We start from the raw sequence: 20816 nt of genomic DNA, 5'->3' as shown, positions 1-20816 counted from the left end.
TTCTCGGAAGCCGTGGAGACTGCGTTTACCTTTCGTTCCGCGCGACGTGCCCCTTCCTTCGTCGTTTCGTTCGTGTCGAACGGGGAGCAGGGAGCGAGAGGACAACCTGCGAACAGAGCGAGTGAACACGTGAGACAGGTGCGAGAAAGAGAAGTGAATATCTGGCCAACGAATTCGGAGGCTGGGCAAACGGCCGGGTATAAAACAGTTGATCGCCGGCGAAGCCAGCATCAGTCACGCTTAACTTCGCTTTCCTGCTCGACACAACCTGCCAACATGAAGGTAAGCGCCACTTTTTCCTCATCCTCTCTCTCTCCCTCTCTCTTTGATCCTTCCTGAACTCTAGTGCCCTCTCTGTCTGTTCCTTCTCGCGATTTTCTTCCGCGATTTTTCCGCGTTCTCGCTGACCCAGAAAGTTGCACGAACGATGAGAAACTTTTCATGCTGTGGCTCGATACGGTTCATGGGGTCCGGCCAGTGCGATGTTTACCTTCCGGAGTTTCCATTGTTCACGTGGGTTCTAATTTTCGTATCGATTTCGGTTGATAAGTGTGATTTTTTAATATTTTTGTGGCTATAAAGACGTTGTGATACTTGAAATTATACTTCTTGGAGTGTCATCGGTCCATGTCGTTTCAATGGGGGATTATGTTCATCGAGGATGATTTTTGAAGGAGTCTTCTGTAATGAATGACTAATTTTCCTAATTCAAGGCTCAGTTTAACGCATCAAAAAATCTTCTCCAGCTACGTTCGCATGTAAACGACGAGTCAACTCGACTTCGGGTTAATAGGTTAATTCCGGAGGGCTGCTCCACGAATTTTCCGGGGGTGTAGACCGTGGAAGGTTTCGGTTGGTCGCAACGAGGACGTGTTTCGAATCGAAGCGAGCCTGTTTTCTCGAATTAGACGTAACCGTAGCATGTTCCAGGGAACAGTCTCCGACACGGTGCCCGATCTTCTCTCTCAGCCCGCGATAACTCGAGTAGTCGCACGCGTTCAAACTTAATGAGCCGCGAAAGACGTTCAGCCTCCTTATGGTTACACCGTTAAATGGTCTCGCGGGGCGTTAATCGCCGGCGACGGTCCACGATGATGCTAGAACTATAGTGTCACGCGTCTCCTGGCCTGTTGTCGCATCGGATACATGTTTTTGCGAATCCCTGTCTTGTTAAGGTAATCCAAACTGTCAGAAATTTAACGAGAGCTTATTTTCTTTCACACAGATTGCTTTTACATTTATCGTAATTTTTTTAGTTGTTGATCAGTGTTTGGTTTCTTGACGAATTAGACAATTTTTAGAAATGTTAACAGTCGAAGGATGTTATTGATAATTTTTGGGGAGCCGGTCTAGTGTTAGAACTGTCCTATAAAAAAGTTGTGAACAAAAATAATGGGTTTAACAATGTTAAAAAAGTTATCGAATATCTGGTCGGCTACAATTTTTTTTAACAGTCAGATAGTTCGACGAATCGGATGATTTTTAAAAATGTCAACAATCGAAGGACGTTATTGAAAATTTTTCGGTAGCTGGTCCAATGTTAGAACTATCCTATAAAAAAGTTGTGAACAAAAATAATGCGTCTAACAATGGTAAAAACATTATCGAATATCTGGTGGGCTACAATTTTTTTTAACAGTCAGATAGTTCGACGAATCGGATGATTTTTAAAAATGTCAACAATCGAAGGACGTTATTGAAAATTTTTCGGTAGCTGGTCCAATGTTAGAACTGTTCTACAAAAAAATTGCAAACAAAAATACCGGACTGCAATTGTTTGAAAAACATCGGCAGACTCGATCAGCAGAATGAATCGCTGGAGGAATGTCTTTAACTGAAAGAATTGCGAACGAATCGTGAATCGTGTTTGCAGAGGAAGTATCGAGGATACGATTTCCGAACAAGCAGAGAAATCTTCGGCGGCACGTGTGTTTGCCGTATTTAAATGAAATTAACTTCGAACACGGCTAGCCTTTTTCTGCCGCGAAGGGTTTCATTTCGCCGAGCGTTTTCCGCGTCACCGAATCCCATCCACGCTTTCCGCGCCCGAATTCTGGCCTGCTGTTTACTTTGTTCTTCGCGAAGTTTGCCGAATCGTTGACGCATGAAGGTTTCCATTTCACGGTTCGGATTTGCCCGGTGTAAAAAAAAAAGGATCGTGTTGACGTTACCCGGGAGCGTAGTATTTCGTCCGAATTTCCGTATGTGCATATTTCACCTTTGCATCGATCACTGGATCCGTGATTTTTTCAACGGTGCCCAAAGATTAGCAACAGAGAATATTTAAATAGAGAGGCGAATCGGTGCGATCTTCAGAAATTATGTTTCGAAATAATTTCGGTCGAAGGTCAGCTCGTGAAAGAGACAAAACTTGAGCACACTTACTATGATTAATCGTCTGTGCATAATTACATGGAGAAACTGAAGCAATACATTTTTCATCTGTTTTATGTCTTCACGCTCCAAAGATCAACGAACACGAATATGTTTGCATAATCAATGAAACAGAAACAGTTTGCATAAATTGCAAGAAACAAGACACAATCCTTGTCTTCATCCCATCACGAATGAAGTAGGAGTTTCGCATTGAAACTTCAGGATTACATTTTCGATGCGCGAACAGCTATGTAACAAACGATGCAAACATTTTTCCGACCCTTCACCGTTTCTTTCTTGGCGATTCAATGGACTGATTTCATCAGGCTAGTCGGTGCAGAATGGAATCAATTTGCCGGCAGTTTCGCGACGTTTCCGCGCGCGAAAACAGGTTCCCCGGTGTTTCCATTTGTTGAGGGAAAGGTTTCCCTCCCCACCCCCGCCACTCTGCTCGTGATAATTTTAATGGACAGTCTGACAGTCAGCGCGTTAATGAGGACAGCCTTTAGCTCTCAGTCGCCCGGATATTTTAGCGAAATTCCGCTCGAATTCGCCGGTTTAAAATGGATTGTAAGCGATGGGGCGATGAATAATATCTTCAAAGATCTACCCTCTCTCTCTCTCTCTCTCTCTCTTTCTCTCCCGTTCTCTCTTGCTAGCCTCATTGCCGGGACGGGTTTGCTACTCGGATATATTTTAATAATTTCCATAAGTCCGCCGCGAGGACACAACTTTTAATACTCGCATCAAAAGCAGAAGCTCAATGACTGCGAGTCGTCGGTTTCGAATCTGATTTTATTCCGGACCGCTCCGAAACCAGGTTTTGCGTTCGCGAAGAATGGCGAAATTAGGGTCGCCAAGCGTAAAGATGGCGGGTGGGCGCGCGGTCCACTAGGAACCATCCGTTGCGATGTGAAAAATGCATTAATACGGTGATTACAGTGTCAAATATGGAATTCCATTTTTAAACGTGAATTTGAAAAATACAAATAGATTTGGTTTTGCGGAATTTCGGAGGTTTTCGATCCGACAATGTGTGAAAAATGAATTGTTGTTTGTTCTCTTCCTTGGTTCTCTGGGTTACAGAGACATTTTTGTTGTTTATGAAAGGTTCGAGGGTATGCGGAATTTCTTCTTCTTGCAGAGAACCGATTTCACGTTTCACTTATTTTGCGCAGAATTTGCCTGGTCTTTTTCTGTAGGATGGTTTTTCGATTGTATCCTCTTTCTTTTATATAGAATTCTTTTTACCTTCCATTTTCTTGCGAAGTATTTCTTTTGTCCCGTGCAACATTGCTTTTACACTTCGTTCTTCCGCGGAGATTTTCTTCTTCCTGCAAAGAATTGTTTTTACATCGAACTTTTTAATGGAGATTTTCTTTCTCTTAACGGAGACTTGATTTCGTGTTTCGATATTTTTCTGGCGTCTGTATTTAGTGTACACTTCACTGACAAAATGGCGGGTGCTAAATATTTCATTGATACACGCTTTTAGTGCGGATTTAGTGTTAAATTTTTCAATCTGCTGGAAATGTTTATTTCAACAAAACATTTTGTTTCTCTTTCTTTATGATAAAAAAGCCGCGTTTAAATCCCGTTTACGACCACAGCGAATTCGAAATGGTCCGACAGCTTTTTAAACTTTCATCTGTGCGGTAAAAAAAAAGTAAAAAATTGCGTTGTGGTAAAGCGAAAAAATCAGTAAATTATTTCGCTGCATATTGTGAATCCAGTATACCATTGTTCCGACCGTTCTATATTTTTTTCTTTTTTTTTTTAAATACAGGTCGGAGAACAATATTCATTTGACGTACATACACAATCACGAGTGAACGCTGTGCCTTTGATTAAACAAATGATTATAGTAAAAAACAACGAAGAAAATCATTTTGACAGCGCTCCGTTCTTGTTCCCAGCGTTCCCGACAGAAAACAGTTAATCGATTCCGAAACTACCGGAAACAATTATCCAATACGACCGGATAGAATAACATTTAACGGCATTGGCCTGTGTTAAATTTATGCATTAAATCACAAAAATAGTAATAGCCTCTCGCGAACGGACTACGGAGTTTTATGAAATTTTATTGAACGGTATAAAAATTATAAAACATTACAAACGGGATGGAATTTCGAAATTGTTTCTCTCGTGGGAAAAGCCGAAATCTCGTTTCGCAATATCTATATGTATGTATATTGTTTCATATTTTTTAGTCGGAGTTTCAGGGCGAATCGCCACCTACGCGCACGTATAACCGGTTACCGAACGCTCTGTTCATTCGGGTTATCCTGAAACTGGAGCAGATATATCGAATTTCTCTTTCAAATGTTTCTTTGATCATTCTTCGTCAATGCACGTGGATTTTCGTTCTTTTTAGTCCCAGCTAATTCCTAGGACATTCGCGTTTCTTTAGATAAAAATAATTTATTTAATTCTTTTTAATTTATTTAATTCTTTAGCTAGAAATTCACGTCATCCCTTAATCGATTGTTTACATTGGAAGCATCATAACAATATTCTTAGATTTTTCTAATCTTTCACTGTTTTATATTCCACCCAGCCAATTTCTTCTCTTAATAATCGCATCTTTGCTAGGGGTGCAACTTATACTTGGAATACTTCTGAATAAAATTTAAAAAATTTTTCATTGCAAAAATTGCCAGAAAAAAATTCAGGTAGGAAGGAATGGTAGAGAATTTCTGTACCAAATATGCTCGTCTTGGAATCGCGAAGGACTTGTTGTCAACCTGCGCAGTCAATGGGTCGATCACGCGGTCGGATTCCTCCGGGCGGCCATGTCCTTTGAGGTGCAAGAGAGGAAAGGTGGGAAAAGCGTCGGGACAGGTGAAATTTATTCGCGAGAGTGAAAGGAAGGCGTTAGGAGAGTGATTCGCCGATGGGAACGGCTTTCGGCCGACGAGATTGCGTCACGGGGACATTTCTCGGTTGTACCGGTGTGTACGTGTACGTGTACCGCATACGACCGCGTTGACATCGATTCTGTAATTATCGGCGCTATACGGTCTTTTAAAGAGGCTCGTGTAATCGACGGGCATTCGCAATCAGACCCAGGGATCATTATCATTAGTTGCCGCGCGGAGGAATTATCCTCGCCGACGACGACGACAACACACACACCCTTCGTTCCTGCACGCCTTCTCGATCTTTTCGGGATCGACATGATCGATGAGACCCGCCGGCTGGACTTGCAAAAACAGCGTGGATAATATTACGATCACTTTCTCCTCGGCAGGAATGTGGGGCAATGCTATTCGCGATGTTATTGTAACCGGTGTCAGGAAATATCGATTGTGGTTTTGGTGTTACATTTCAGTTGGAAAATTTGAGAATGTATTTTTAATTGTAATAAAAAAATATGTATTCTTAATGTTTAAATGATTTAAACATTCATAAATGCTGGTGATGCAAATTAATTGGAGGTATGTACAGCGCGTGGACTGTATTACAGTTACAGTAGCGGCTGACGTGTCTGAGCATGATCAGCCAATTCTACTTACAGTAGATATCGACGTGTGAATAATTAACGTATCTCGAAATGTGATTTTATGCATGAGCCTTCGATACTACCCGAACAAAAATTAGGGAGCTCGGGGAAATTTTATACATTAATATTTAAAAATTGAAATTGCCTTTGCACTGTACCGCGTTTTTAAACAATTTTGAAGCTCATTTTGCACAAAGAAGCCTTTGATAACACGTGCACCGAAAATATATTATACATCAGAGTTGGGCAATAATCAACTAATATTTAAAAATGTCTTTTTGAATGTTAGTCATAGCAAAATAGTCATTAGTAAAAACTTTTTGATTAGTTAGTGATAACTAAATGGCAAATAGTTAGTCACAGCTCTAAGTAATCGTTCGCTATTGCTTATTAGTTAATTAGTAGTTAATGATCTGTCATCAATCTTCAGTCATCAGTCACTATTGTGCGATTAACATACACTAATATTATTAATTAGTTATCACTAACTAATCAAAAAGTTTCGACTAATGACTATTTTGCTATGACTAACATTCAAAAAGACTATTAGTCATTTTTAAATATTAATTGATTATTGCCGAACTCTGTTATACATCGATGCATGCATTAAAGTGTAGAAAAAAAGTGTTCACATTGCAGAACATTTGTGCAAATACTTTTTTGAGTCGTGAGGTACAAAGATGCCTTTAATATGTGAATAGAAATGATGGAGGTTAGACAAACGCATTAAAATTAACAAAAAAGGAACTTACTCTGGCATACCATGTTTAAATAATTGTGGAGGCCATTTTGCACATAGAATCGCTCGGTACCACGCGACCATAAATTAAAGCTCGCTCCGCGCATTAAATTTGCAAAAATATTTACCTCGCTATCGTCACACGTGTATAAATAATTGGATAAATCATTCAGCCAGCTTTCACGAACGAAACGCTCAGCAGAACGACGAATAAAACAAATTATTACCGTTGTAATAGGTAATCGGACTAGATTGAGCACAAACACAAAGCCCGAAGGAAATAATTAAGGACAATGAAAGGTTAAGAAAGTGAATAAAGAGAAAGAAACAAGGGGAGGAAATAGAAGAGAGAAAGACGACTGAAAAGAAAGCGGGAGAGAGAAACAATCAACGGAAACGGTTCAGCATGGAACGACGTAAAGTAACGTTATAGCAGATGGAGCTCTGGAAATGGCTACGAAGTAAAGACCTTAACGAAGTTTGATACGGACTTTATTTTCTTCTGCGCCTAGTAAAATCGTTAATTAAGGTAATAAGTAGCCCGCGGATGCAAATGCAGAATCTTTATGGACTAATTTGCAGGAAGTCGGTGCAAACAGGAATTCGTTTCCTTTATTCGGGGCCGCCGGTGACGTTTCGCGTGATACGAAAGCGTCGAGTCGAACTTTCTATCAAACTTTTAATGACACTGGGTTATTAAGCAACAACGCAATTTTTAGGGGGAACTGCCAAATTCAATTTGCAGTTTAATATACCCTCATTTGCTGATTACGTGCTCCTTATATTCTACTTCTAAAACTTTCTAGTGTACAATGGTTAGAATTTAACAAAGTTTTGACATTTCTATTTTTGGACGCTCTATCTGTAAATCTAATTTATTGAAATCATTAATGATGCAAGCGTTTACGGAGATCAGAGACATCTTGAATCATCCATGTCGCAACCTAACCAAGGACGAACTTAATGAGTGAGCATCTTCTAATCCCATGGGTCCATAGACTAATGGTGCAGAAGACGCTCAGTTTTCCCATCATGCTCGGCCTTGAGCCACTGAATACTTAAATAACTAACAACTCTCAATCTTTTGTGTTGGGAAATCGTCGATTTCGAAATCTTTAAATAGCGTCTCAATAATACAACATGATTATCTGCCATTTTCAATCGCTTAAACAGGTGAATCAATTAATTTCGATGAAATTCGTGCTGCCATCAATTATGACGACTGCAATAATAACTGCATCTGTAATAACCAAACCCGCGGACGTTTTATGCAAACTCATGGTTTTGTGGGGCACCTTATGGAAAGTGGGGGTTGAACAGAAACGATTCGCTCCTCGCTAAATGCTTTAATGGGCCGACAGCGAACTTGAAACGTTACTGGACTTTATTATGTTGTTCCACTGTGTTCTCTAAAGTTCTCCGCGTGCTTCGCATGAAATCCGTAGGCGATTATGCGATATTCAAGACCGAGTACTGCGGTTACTTTGTGCGCAACTTCCCAAAAATATTCGGAACAGAATCAGCATTGCTTACGGAACGACATAGGGGGTGAAATGTTTTGGGGGAAAGGGAAGAAAATCAACAAAAGCTTTGTTAATAAATTAGTTTTTATGAAAATGTTGCAAGGCAGAGATGTAGCTAGAGAGAAGCTGGGTACCTCTTAATCGTAAAAGATCTGCAGAGGAATGGGGTGAGAATAGGAAAAGGGTAATTTCGGATCGAAGAGGATCGACTGCGGGAATTTTGGAATCGGATCGATACAGGTGACCGTTCCCCATCGGGGATAAGTCGGGGGTCAGTTGTGTGGGAAGGTCGAGTAGCGTGTAACAGAATAGAAGATCGTGAATCTGATTGTGGACAGTTAATAGGACGCAATTAGTAACGCGATTCCGAGTTAAGTGGCTCTCGGGACTGATAGAGCCTGGTCGAGGCACGAAGCTGCTGCTTCTATCTCCTTCTCTCTCTCTCTCTCTTTTGGTTGCTCTTGATAATATCGAAATTTAATATTCCGCCGATCTGACCGGGATCCGATCTAGATTTAGAGCTCCTTTAATCCGGGGCTAATGCAAATTTGCTTCGCGGACGCGTAACCGCTTTTGACCGCCTCCACACTCACGGGAAACCTAAGACCGAAATCGAGACTTAGGAGACAACCTAACACAACGAACGATCATGCTCGTACACACTTAATCCGCACGCGGAACTGGATTAGGCTACGGCTACAGTCAGTTCAAACGATCCCACACAGCCAAGAAACGTGTACTACGTAAACGCTGTGTACCATTTGCTATAAGATGGAGTGGGGTAAGTGCGCACTAGTTTTTGCAAAGTTGGATTTAAGCGAGGAAAATACCTTTATTCTTGGGCGACGTCTATGTCGAATAGTTTATGCTAACTTATACTACATTAATAAATACAAGCTAGCCCCGTTGACGCACTTACCCCACTCCACCTTACCGTAAAAAAGACCTGCAGTCTATTTTTGTCGCTTTTAATGTAGCAAAGTCGTTAAGGGATGAAATAAATTTTTATGTTATTCCTGCTTCTCAGAATCAATGTAAAACATTTTTATTTTGCATAAAGATCCGCAGTCTACTGATGAGACACAAAAAATCGTATAGTACCAAAATTTGAAAAACCAGCAAATCTTCACTGAACGGGATTATCTAATTCTTGTTAGTCAATAAATATAAACCTCATTCTTCTTTCGAGAAATGACGAACGCCAAAGGAATACGAAGAGTAAAATAAATCGTGGTGCGAGGGTTGAGAAAAGTGGTGGAAAGGGGTCGGAGAGGACCCAGCCACGGGCGATGGCGTGTTATACGGTGTTCGGGTGGTCAAGCAGGGAACAAAAGGGTGGATTTGCAGGGAACAGTTCTGGGATCTGGTAGCGATGTAAGAACCAGGGCTGGCCATCTGGAAAGAATAATTTAGCGTCGGCAAGGTTGTCGGTTGCAGCAGAAACGTCCTTTATCCCGTCGAAAAATTATTCGCGCCGGGAAAATCGAGAAGAAAGACACGCTCGATGGATTCCCGGTGTATTGAAACAGGGTCGGGCCCGGCCTGGGAACCGGTTCTCGAAAAATATGCTGCACAGAGAATGAAAGCGGTTTCACGGAGTGTGAGAGAGCGAAACCGTCAAAAAATAAAAAAAATAGTATTACATGCGCCAGAGGTTCTCGGGTGTGTGGGAAATTCACGTTGTTTTCTCCCCACTTTACTCTCTTTCTCTCTCTCTCTCTGTTCAAGCGACCTCGCGGCTGGTACACGCGTACACACGGTTTGTTATCGATAGCACATTTTGCAAACTGGTTGTGTGTTAATAACATTTATAGATCCGTCGGAGCTTGATCTATGGGGTAGATCGCAAACGACGCGACGTGTGTTGTTCGAACGGTGTTTCGAACCGCATGTGCTATATATCCGACCAGAAGTGAACGTGAATGTTTTACGAGAGCTAATTCTATCGTGCTGCCCGACACTGTTTGGATTTCAAAGTGCCGGCTGCCCGATAAAAACTTGATCTGTAAAACGAGAATTTAGCCATCCGAAAGACCCACCGCTTTCAGGTTTTACTGTTCCCGCTGCTACAGTTATGAAATGTTTAAATAAACGCCCCGACAGGTCATTGTGAAACCTACTGAACGTTTATCAGTCGACAACACACCATCGAGCATATTTCGTTTAACGTTCGCAACGTGTCTCTAATTTTATACGGCGATTTTTACTGCTGTTTTCTTTGTGCATTGTTGGGGGATGAAGCGGTGATCATTCAAAAATCTGTATGCAAAATTTTCTTCTTTAAATTCACGTATGAATCGGCAGTCTAAATATTTCAACAAATTTTTAATACGAACCCTTCATGGACGACGCTTTTCAAAAATATTTTGTTCTCGTGCAGCTAAATAAAAATATATACACTCTTTTGTTACTACAATAATTGAATATAATTCTCAAAGAATGATTTCAAGGGACCAGCAGCGACTATAACAGTTTATGTTCGGTGCGAGCCCTTAGGATCGAGGTTTCCTGCGAGTTTCCGAGGGCAAAGCGATACACAGAGCGTTGTTCCCTTCGGTTTAAGAAAGCAGCTTGTAGAATATTCAGACGTGGATCGTGAAATCGCGGCGAACACTTTCGGCTCTCGAAATTTCGCGAAGTAAAGGGAATTACCTCCCATGCGGCCGAGGAGAGCTTGCAGCTCCATTATGCAGGAGCCGTTTGATCTCCAGGGCAAAGATATCGCTGTGGCCCTCTGGTCGCGTGACTTTTCGGATATCCTGTTGCACGCAGAGCGCAACAGTCACGCGAACGCTCGCGAAAAAGCGCAACGTCGCTTTAGGAAACTGTTTTGCGAAATTCTGCCACCTCGGCGAACTTCAGGAATTTCATGGAAAGCAGCTTCAAAGCTTCCAATATTCATAATTGATGATTAATTACCTCTTCTTCATCGCCTTGGTCTCTGACAAATTTTCAGGATAAGATTTTTAGGATTTTAGAAGCTATTTTATTTTTCTTATGGGGAAAAGGTCTGTTTTATTTGTTAACTTATATTGAAGAATGTCGGACGTAGACTTTAACATTAGATCGCTCGCTTCAAAAATTGTTTAAAAATGTTAAGACGTCTACAACATTATAAAAAATATACCAAGATATTCAGCAGAGTCTACAGAACGGATCCACGCAAGAAAAGTTTCTCCACCTGCCACGATTCAAGCACAAAAAATTCCGAAAGTCAAAATACGACCCTCTCCGCGAGGTGATATTTGTGAAAATTGAATTTCTGGGTAACTTTCTTAAAAATTCGCGTAGGAATAGGAAAAGAAAAATTTTGTGGAGGGAATATATCCTTTAGCTTCTCCGAAGTTCTCTCCTCGGATCTCAATTTTCGGAAATTCGGTTACCACGTTATCAGATTTAAGTAAAATATTATCTCACCACGATTTTTCTGAGATGTTTCTGATTTTTCTGCGGAACCAGATCGTGATTGTTTTGCTCGCGGTGGCAGCCTGCGCTTTCGCGGACGACAGATACACCACCAAGTACGACAACATCGACGTGGATCAGATCCTGAGGAGCGAACGTCTGTTGAACAACTATGTAAACTGCCTGCTGGAAAAAGGAAGCTGCACCCCCGACGGCAAGGAGCTTAAAAGTGAGTCGACGACGTTCTAGTCTATCGGTTAAACGCGGACACGTTGCTGCCGTTTACCTGGCCTCCTTTTTGTCAATTACCATTGTCAATTATCATTGATCTTTTTTCTACACTACATCCCTCAATAACTACACTATTTTTATGGAGTCAAGTAACTCATTTTTAAGTTGCAAATTATTTCAAATACTATTAGGTTAATATCAATTAACATTTCATAATATCAATTAATAATTTCAAACAAATAACAAGGCATACTGGCCAGATAGTCCAGAAGCAACTGGCCAGAAGTATAAATGGCTAAAGAATTAAAACTGACAAATACAGCTTTTTCAGAAGCTAAAAATTTTTAATATTTTTGCCATTCCACAACAAAGCCCACCTGTACAATAACAAGCAGAAATAACGTGACAGTCGAAGCAAAAATGGCCAAAAGTAAAAATTGAATTTTCATTTTTCCAGAAGCCAGAAATCCTGTAACCCAAAAACAAGCTTCACAATTTAATATCTCTGACCAACTTAGTGAACGAACAATCCAACAGTGGAACGTCTTAATTAACCATACTAATGTGAACCAAAAATGGCCGAAGACTCGGACGATCGATAAAATCCCAGTTTCCTCAAGACCGAAAACGAGTCAAAAGATTTATTTACTCCCGCGATTCCCTAGTTTCTGTATAAACATTGGAAGAGATACATTTTAACGGTAAAAATCCCCATCCCAGGGGCCAATCGATTTTCCAGGGACGTTATCGCGTGTTCCAGTATGTTTTAATTGCTGGCCGCAGTTCTTTGCGGTTGACCATACTTTGTACCTTACGTATTCGTAGTTTTTCGTGTATGTGTGTGTGTTGCGGGTGCATAGTATCGACGGTTATGCATACACAGAGCTACGGGTCCGCGTTCTTTCAAACCTGATAACGATGATAAAAAGAAGATGGATGTGTTAACAACGTCAGCCTCGCGTGATATGTTTCCTCGGACGATTCGGTGCGCAGCAAGCGTTCGCTCTGCCGATCGCTATGCTCGGGAAAACGCGACGGTGTCTGTCACGTCGATTCAATCGGAACCGAAGAAAAATTACTGACATAAATCCGACGGCTTGTCAGTGTACTAAACATACGTCCTAACTGCGCTTAATAAAAACGCTCGGATCGGAACGCTCCTAGCAAAAAGAATCGGACACACGAACTGATACAGTTTTGTTCAAATAAGATAGTACGGCAAGATTTATTTCACTTCTCAGCTTTTAATATTATCTTTACTTAGGATGTTCCACTGTTGAATATTAAGTGATTTGTTAATCTAATTGGGTTATAAATATTTATAGAGGCACTCAATTTAAAAAAAATTAAAACTCGCTCGGACCACAGCAGTGCTTCGCGAAAATGGCACTTTAAACGTGCCTCCAGGGCAGAAGGGATTAAAACTTTCGAACTAGCAAATTCGAAGAACCTCTCATCAGGAGTTCCAGGGTCAATCTTGTTTAATTTCCCTCCAATCTTTGCCTTTAAATGATTAAATTCGTTTAAATAATTAAGTAGTTCAAATGACTCTTATCATCCCGTCTCTATTAACCTGTTTCCTCATTTTATTCTTCTCGAAAACAGACCACTGAAAATAGATTTGCTTAAAACTTACATTTTCACAAGTCACAGGAGGCTCGGCACAGCGAAAAAGAGAATTTCAAAAAATCAAGCAGAGGGTGCAATAAAACGGCTTACCCCCATGGTCTTCGCGGGGTAGACGATCGTCGCATGAATCGCTCGGCGGAATCAGCAGGCAAATTTCCCGCAGTATTTTTCTATTCCACGGATCTCGGCTTTAATCTAGCCGGTGCCCCCTCTCCCGGGGGTTGTTTTATTGTACGGACTCCTAACGCTCCCGGTTACTCGTCCTTAAGGGACCTCTAGCCTCGAGATCCAATAAGCAATGCTCTCTTCTTTCCTATTTCCCTTCTCGCCGTTTTGCTGCCTCTACCCCCTTCCCCTCTTCTTCTTTTTATTCTTGCTCTTATTCTCGGACGATTCCCTTTTCTCTTTTACAATCACGAACGCAGCTGGCGTCCTTGCGAATCCCTTTCCATCCGTAGGCCCTCTCTCTGAGAATCTGTGCTGGCCGATTTAAATCCCTAGGCTTTGGGACACGTTCATCCCTTGCGTATCCACCCCTGTAGTTGGACTAGACAGATGAATAAAAAACTGTTGTATCATTTGGGGCTTATTAGAATTTGTTGGGAAAACATGTACACGTTTATTCCACTTCGATCTATTTCATTCGATATAGACAATTGTTATCTCTTTTTTCAATCATCCCCAAAACGCTACCTTCCGGTACGAGGGGAAACCCTTGCACTAACCATACAAAATCCACGATGTACAAATTCAATCTTCACCTCCAATCTTTCCGGAGCAACACCGCTCAATTACCCCCTCCGCTGTTAATTTCCGTCTCAAACGATCCCGAACAATCATCCCCGAAAATTTTGCCTTTCTCCACAAAGGGAAACCTCTGTGTAAAGCTTTTCCATTTTCTGGATCAAAACCGATCGCCGACAAGAAGACGTTGGAGTGTAAGAAGGGGTTGTGCGGGGGTTGGCGTAAGCAAAGGTGGAGGGTAGCGTTGTCGATGGAAAGTTTGCGGGCAACCACGCTGTCAAACATTGGACGAGGGTCAAAGTCGAGCTAGCCAGCCGAAAAAGAAGCCGGATCGCGAGACCGCAGCTTCTAGGTCGGTTTTCCTAGGTTCGAACATCCGGGAAGAGAGAGAGAGAGCAACCCTCTCCCATCGGACGGTCTCTCTCTCAACCTCCCTTTTCTCCTTCATCCCTCTTGGGAAAATCGGGGCTGGTGTTTCGTTTCGTCTCGCAGCATCTACACGGTCGAACGCACGCTCTCCAAAGACAAACGCTCTTCCGTTCGCCTCGGTTTTCTCGAATCAAGAACGTTTACACGCACGGCTTTCTCTCTCTCTCTCCCTCTCTCTCACTTGATAAACGAGCCATCGCTGCGAGAAGAATCGCGCGATCCCGATTGATTCACTGTCCGGGAAATTGGATAGTCTCGAGAGCTCCCGCTGGGTTCCACTGACGAGAAAAAGAACGATTTTCGGCTCGATCGTCCATGCAGATTCGCCTTTTTAACGCTTCCACTGTCGCGCCACCCGTGTGTGTGCACATAGTGCCCGTGGAAAATGTTTGAACACTGAGTTTCTGATTTTAAAATGTTGTCCCGTTGCTTGACCCTTTGTGGTACAAAGCGTTGTTTCCATTTTACCTTTTAACTTGATTGAGTCACCTAACGTTGCCGCCTCAAATATCTTCGTTGTTTTTAAAGATACGTCAAAGGTCTGCAGGACAATGTTGAATGGTTAAATGGGGCTCATACGATACCAAAAAATGTTTGTTTTTATGTAATTGTTTTTAGAGATATGAAGGTCATCTTCATTTTTTAAAAATGGAATGTCCTATTTTTTATACCATAGATCGATAGAGTATCAAATTCTGAGTATAAAACTGTTGTTCTCACCCTGTATATTCGGTCGTTCGGAAAGTAATTTTGTTTTTCATTTGAAAATTTTGCAGTTGAATTTCTCGTTGATTCGTTGAAGAACCAGTCAACATTAGGGGTAAAGACGTCACGCTGAGAAAGATGGCCACCGTTCCGTCTTGTTCCGGGCGAACAGCGCGGCGTGGTTATCGCGAACGTCCGCGGGATATCTTAATTGAATCGAAAATTATTTCTCGGCTGGAACGACGGCTAACGAATCGCTCCGGGACACGAGACCGTCGATATAGAATATTTATCACGTCCGCGATTACTCTTTCGGATTATCTCGCTGCGAGATAAGAACATTTCTGAGCCGTAATACTAAGTTTTGCTGAAATGTTTAATCGCTGGCACACGCCATTTCGTGCGAAATGTGTGTTCAGGGACTCGCGCTCGAAGACTTGCCTATTATTGCAAATGGCGGCTCTAGATCGATGGTTTCTGCGAAGGGGATGGTATTCGAGACACGAGAGGACATCGAACCGCAATCGAATTTAATCTCGAGCTAAATTTTATCAGAGAAACGGGCGAAGCTCTCGACCCCGGCTTAATACGGAATTAATTCGAATGTAACTTTGGATGGATCGGTACCGACTCGATGGGGAATCGAATTGAAACGCGGGATTAGCACTTGGCCAAGTCATTCCTCGATTTTTTCCCTCAAGTCTTCGGACAGCAGCTTCCGAAATGTTGCAGCTGAAAACATTCAAAGAATTCATTTCTTATAATTGATATATAAAATGTTCAGTTTGCAGAGAGATCCGCAGTCTATTAATCAGCGACTGTGCCACCGATATCTCACAATAAAAATGTCATATCCATTAGAGAACGAATTTGACTCAATTCCATCGGCATTAAACGACAAGAGAGGGGTTGATGATTGAAACGAAACTCGTGTAGCCGATTTTTAGCGTTCAATTAGCATCCCGGAAAAAAGCGCGGACGCAAAAACCGTAAAACGCGGAAAATTCGTGGCTGTCCGTCCGATTTATCGTTCGCTGTCGGACCATTCGTCATTCCCCTCAGCCCCGAAACACCGAAAATATGACGAAGTGCTTTTAAATAGGTTACACTTCTTATTTATCCCATCGGGGAACTGTTCTCCCTGTAATCGACGTCGTCCTCGGGGATTACGTATAAGAAGGGGCTCGAAGAGAAGCGATAAAGAATTTTTGCGAAGTGACTGTGTCAGGATGGGGCAGAGACTTCTCTGAGTGAATTACGACGGAACTGTGTTAATTACCGGGATCAAGAGTAACACGATTTTTTCCAGAGATAATCACTCGGAAGTTCCGGCGACTCTCGCCGGGAAGAAAGGCGCCGCGAAATTTCTAAATAAATTAGAAATTCAGTGGAGGGCTAACGAGTTGTCCTTAACTCGTTTATCGATCATGGCACCGGGGGTTGGGGAAAAGAAACGACGTCGAGCTCGTTACCACGAGATTTTAACGGTGTTAAGAAGAGAAACAGACGAACGCGACTAACTTCCGGGGATCTTCGGACAAATTGCTCGACAAACAAAATGGATACGGCGTGTGCTTTATCCTTTAAACTTTTCAGTTAATTGTTAAATACGTAAAGAGCTTCGACAAGTATAGCTTTTGCTGAGAAATGTACTTTTCTTGGGTCTTCGATTAGAAGACAGTCGAAAGTTCGCAGGAATGCCAAAGAGCAGAATGTGTCGCCGCCATTATAATATTTTCCACATGGTGCCCCGTATGGCCACGTCGATTTTCGAAGGACGGAGTTCATAAAGTAGCTCGGTTCTCTTTGGAAGAAGGGGTGCTTTACAGAGTCGAAGTCTTTTTCGTGAACCAATGTTCGCTGCTGGTTTTTTGCCGGCTGGCATTTGCACCAGCTGGCCAGGTCCAGTAGAGGCGAGTCCATCGTCCGTGAATGCTCCGAGACAAGGACTATATCCCCTTTGACAAAGTATGGAGGCCTGCCCTTCGCTATGGTCATCGTTTTGGGTTAGGCGAGAAAGATTGTGAATCAAATCTGTCCGACAGACAGCCCTGACAGACTACCCCATGACGTTTATTGGCAGAAAATGGGTTGTCTGGGACCTTCTTAATGTCGTCGTAGAAAGATTTAAAAATTGTTGAGGGAGCAGGAACATTCCTTCATGGATAAAGGTGTCAAGTAACAAATTGTTTGTTTTCTGTAAAAAAGTTTTTAGCGAGGTATGTTGTCCTTTTTTGATGAATGAAGATAATAACACAAATAAATTACAAATATATATATTGTTATGGTTAATCTCTAATACAGAAAAAGATAATAATTATCTTCATTCATCAAAAAAAGGACAACATATTTCGTTAAAAACTCTTTTACAGAAACAAACTTGACACCTTTATCCATCCACCCCTTCAATTATGCAATAAAATTTTATTTCAACCCTTAACTAGGGACGACATGAATCACATTTCGACACACACATTCAAACGAACATACCAACATTTTTAGTAACCGAGAAAGATTGCCATTCTAAAGAACATTTAATTTGCTTGCAGAATCGCTTCCGGACGCGCTGGAGAACAAGTGCGGCAAGTGCAGTGAAAAACAGAAGTCGGGCAGCGAGAAGGTGATTCGGTTCCTGATACACGACGTACGTACCCTACCACAGTACACTATAGTATGCATGTGATGGTATACATAGTATGTTATATGTGTACCGAGTTCGCGGGTTGTTTCACCGTTACTTTTCCGCGGCTAATTAGACGAGGCGAGTTCTCTCGCAGAGAGACAGCCAGGGACACGTCACGGCCCGCTTTTGAATGCCTTGGAACTGGTTTGACTTTCACAGGACAGGTCCGTCTGCCAGTGCCTGTGTTTGACCCTCGGACAAACTTTGCGCCACGGGCCAAATCATTCCACAGGGATCGACCACCCCCGCTAATTCATCCTCGCCCCCAGAGCTCTCTACTCTCACCCCCAGTTGCGTTCGAGTTCTTCCTCGACTGATAATCGTTAACCTATGCCCCGGTTAATCCGTTACCTCGTCGCAACTCCGTGCTAACTTCGTCAATCCTCGGTTGCTACCCTCCCACAGCCCTCCACTAGCTTCTTTATCGAGCGGATCGGTGCTTTCATTCGCTGTATGTATGCTGTGGTGATTCTCAGTTGATTCAAACGTTGCCGAATTATTAAATCATTGTTATTGTACAATTTTATAATCATCCTAAAGCCCCGGACTCGCTTCTTTGTCGAGCGGATGTTGCATTTTATTCGTCCTGCGTGTGCTGTGTCGATTATGAGTGGATGTTGTAAATGAAGGAGCAACTAGAAGCTTAGGAAAAGTATTTAACAAAATTTTGTAATCATCCTGCAGCCTCGGACTCGCTTCTTTGTCGAGCGGATGTTGCATTTTATTCGTCCTGCGTGTGCTGTGTCGATTATGAGTGGATGTTGTAAATGAATGAGCAACTAGAAGCTTAGGAAAAACATTTAACAAAATTTTAAATGAAGGAGCAATTAGAAGCTTAATAAAAGTATTTAACGAGGTGTGTATGAAAATGTTTGCTCGATCGGTTCAAGCGCGGATTTACGTCGGGTCGTGAACGGACGTGAACGATTATCAGAAAAATTGCCCGCGACGTTAGTCAACTGTCAATCTGGAAAAACGACCGATCGAAACTCTCTCGCGGACCAATCCCGTGGCCTGGCAACTTTTAATTGAACCTACGCGCGGCGCGGCGCCGATTTCGTCTTGTTGACATTCTTGTTTTTCCGCTTCGTTAACCGGACCGTAATTAATCTCATTATAAAGGGGCACGGAGAGCAGTTTTCACTCCATAATTTTATAACTATGCTCCGCTGCTCGATTCTCCGCGCGCGATAAATATTTCGTTTGTTTGCTGCTCGATGCACGGAAACTTTTACCCTTTTCGCAGTTCTCTGCTCGTTTTGTTTTTTGTTTAACACTTTAACTACCCTCCGCGTTCGTCCACGTACGTGCGACGCGTCGTTCAATAACGGAGGCTAAAAATAAAGCGAGCCGAACGCGTTTTTAACAACGGAGAACGTTAAACAAACAAATTGGCGTGTAGTTTCTCGGCCGAGTAAATTATGAAGCTGTCGGTCATTTCAGACATATTAACGAACTATATTTGTCGGGTTCGTAATTGATTTTCTTTCATACGCTTTGCGTTAGGTAAATTATTATTGATTCTTGCTGCGTGTAATACGTTTCTAGGAAAAAACATGTGTCTCACAATTACCAAATGAAAAATCTACACAGCAAACCAGACTAACATCCATAGAATTAACAAAGCACTACCTCTCACTCTCATCGAACATTATTCAACAATTTTCTACGGGCATTACGAATCCAACAAGAAATTCACGCAGTAATCCGGATCGTTTCAGCATTAATTAACAGAATTAACAAAGAACCGTAGCACGCCCACATCTACGTAACAATATCCCACGGGAGCACCTAGAATAATACTGAAACAAGAAATCTAGGAAGCTCCGGTGTTAATTAAAGTGCGAGAAGTTTGAGCGAAGGCCGCGACAAACGATCGCTTTACGCGAGTAACATACTATTAAAGAAGAGGCTATAACCTCGTGGATATTCCAAGGGGTTAGCCGGTGCACTCACAGAGCGTTAATATGCTAGCTTCGCTTTAGGATAATGGAGGTAGAATGAGGAATGAAGTTTATGAAAGGGAAAGAGACGACGAAGTGAAACCCCGGGAGTGTCGTCGGGTGTTGAATCGCGAACGAGGCTAAAACGATATTCTCTGCTTTGTACTTCAGAAGCCGCAGATCTGGGAAAGACTGTCGAAGAAGTATGATCCCACTGGGGTCCACACGCAGAACTTCAAGGAGGACGCCAAACAGCGTGGCATCATCTTGTAAATAACAGAAGACGGCAAGAGAGACGTTCAACTTCCAGGATGTCCTGGCGCCATGCTCTAATCAAACGCTCACGAAAAGAAACATATTTTGTTCACGCTCTCTCTCTAATTCCTTCGATTTGTACACCAGTCGAGACTTTTGGAAAATAAACGTATAGAACGGGAAAAGACATCATCGTTGTTGCGTTAATCCTTCCCGTTTAGAACAGTGTAGTACACTCGTTGTCAAGAACCTGATGTAGTTAGATTATATCTGTGGTTGTGAGGAAGAACGAGATCTTGTCGTTTAAAGTTTTGATCGCAAATGCTTTGACATAGGACATCGGTTAAATTGCATTATGTTTTTGAGCCTTCCGAATTTATTTTGATGACTTTTTTCTGGTAAATACGTAAATCCAATACTACAAAGTTTAATCAATGCATAAACTGAAATTTTTTGAAATTGTGACGTGCGACGTTTTTCCTGACAACTACAGATATCTAAGTATCCAGCTATTTCCTGTATCTTTATAATTTCATTCGACCGATTCGACGGAGTCAGAAAATGCTTAAAAAAATATAGAGCGAGTAGATTTGGACACGTGAACGGGTCAAAGGGCGGGATCGGTATTCGCAAGGGTGTTCCGGATCGC

At 42.1% G+C, this 20816-nt stretch overlaps 1 protein-coding gene across 1 annotated transcript; it reads left to right on the top strand.

The window, feature by feature from the left end:
- The first annotated feature begins 131 nt into the window (after nt 1–131).
- On the top strand, nt 132–20354 carry LOC143212155 (ejaculatory bulb-specific protein 3-like). The gene is made up of 4 exons (XM_076430599.1): nt 132–282; nt 11603–11777; nt 17836–17930; nt 20084–20354. Exons 1-4 carry the CDS (start codon nt 277–279, stop codon nt 20183–20185), a joined length of 378 nt encoding a protein of 125 aa, XP_076286714.1. The 5' UTR covers nt 132–276; the 3' UTR covers nt 20186–20354.
- Nucleotides 20355–20816: the final 462 nt, after the last annotated feature.

The sequence above is a fragment of the Lasioglossum baleicum genome, chromosome 9 (assembly GCF_051020765.1).
Source record: "Lasioglossum baleicum chromosome 9, iyLasBale1, whole genome shotgun sequence".
NCBI lineage: Eukaryota > Metazoa > Arthropoda > Insecta > Hymenoptera > Halictidae > Lasioglossum > Lasioglossum baleicum.
Note: the sequence above shows the minus strand (reverse complement) of the source record. Positions and strands in the feature narration are given on the sequence as shown.

Bases quoted from the DNA above. Each gene is read 5' to 3' on its own strand.
- LOC143212155 (XM_076430599.1), top strand. The intron at 11,778-17,835 runs GTGAGTCGACGA...ATTTGCTTGCAG, and splicing joins CGACGGCAAGGAGCTTAAAA to AATCGCTTCCGGACGCGCTG. The intron at 17,931-20,083 runs GTACGTACCCTA...TTTGTACTTCAG, and splicing joins TTCGGTTCCTGATACACGAC to AAGCCGCAGATCTGGGAAAG.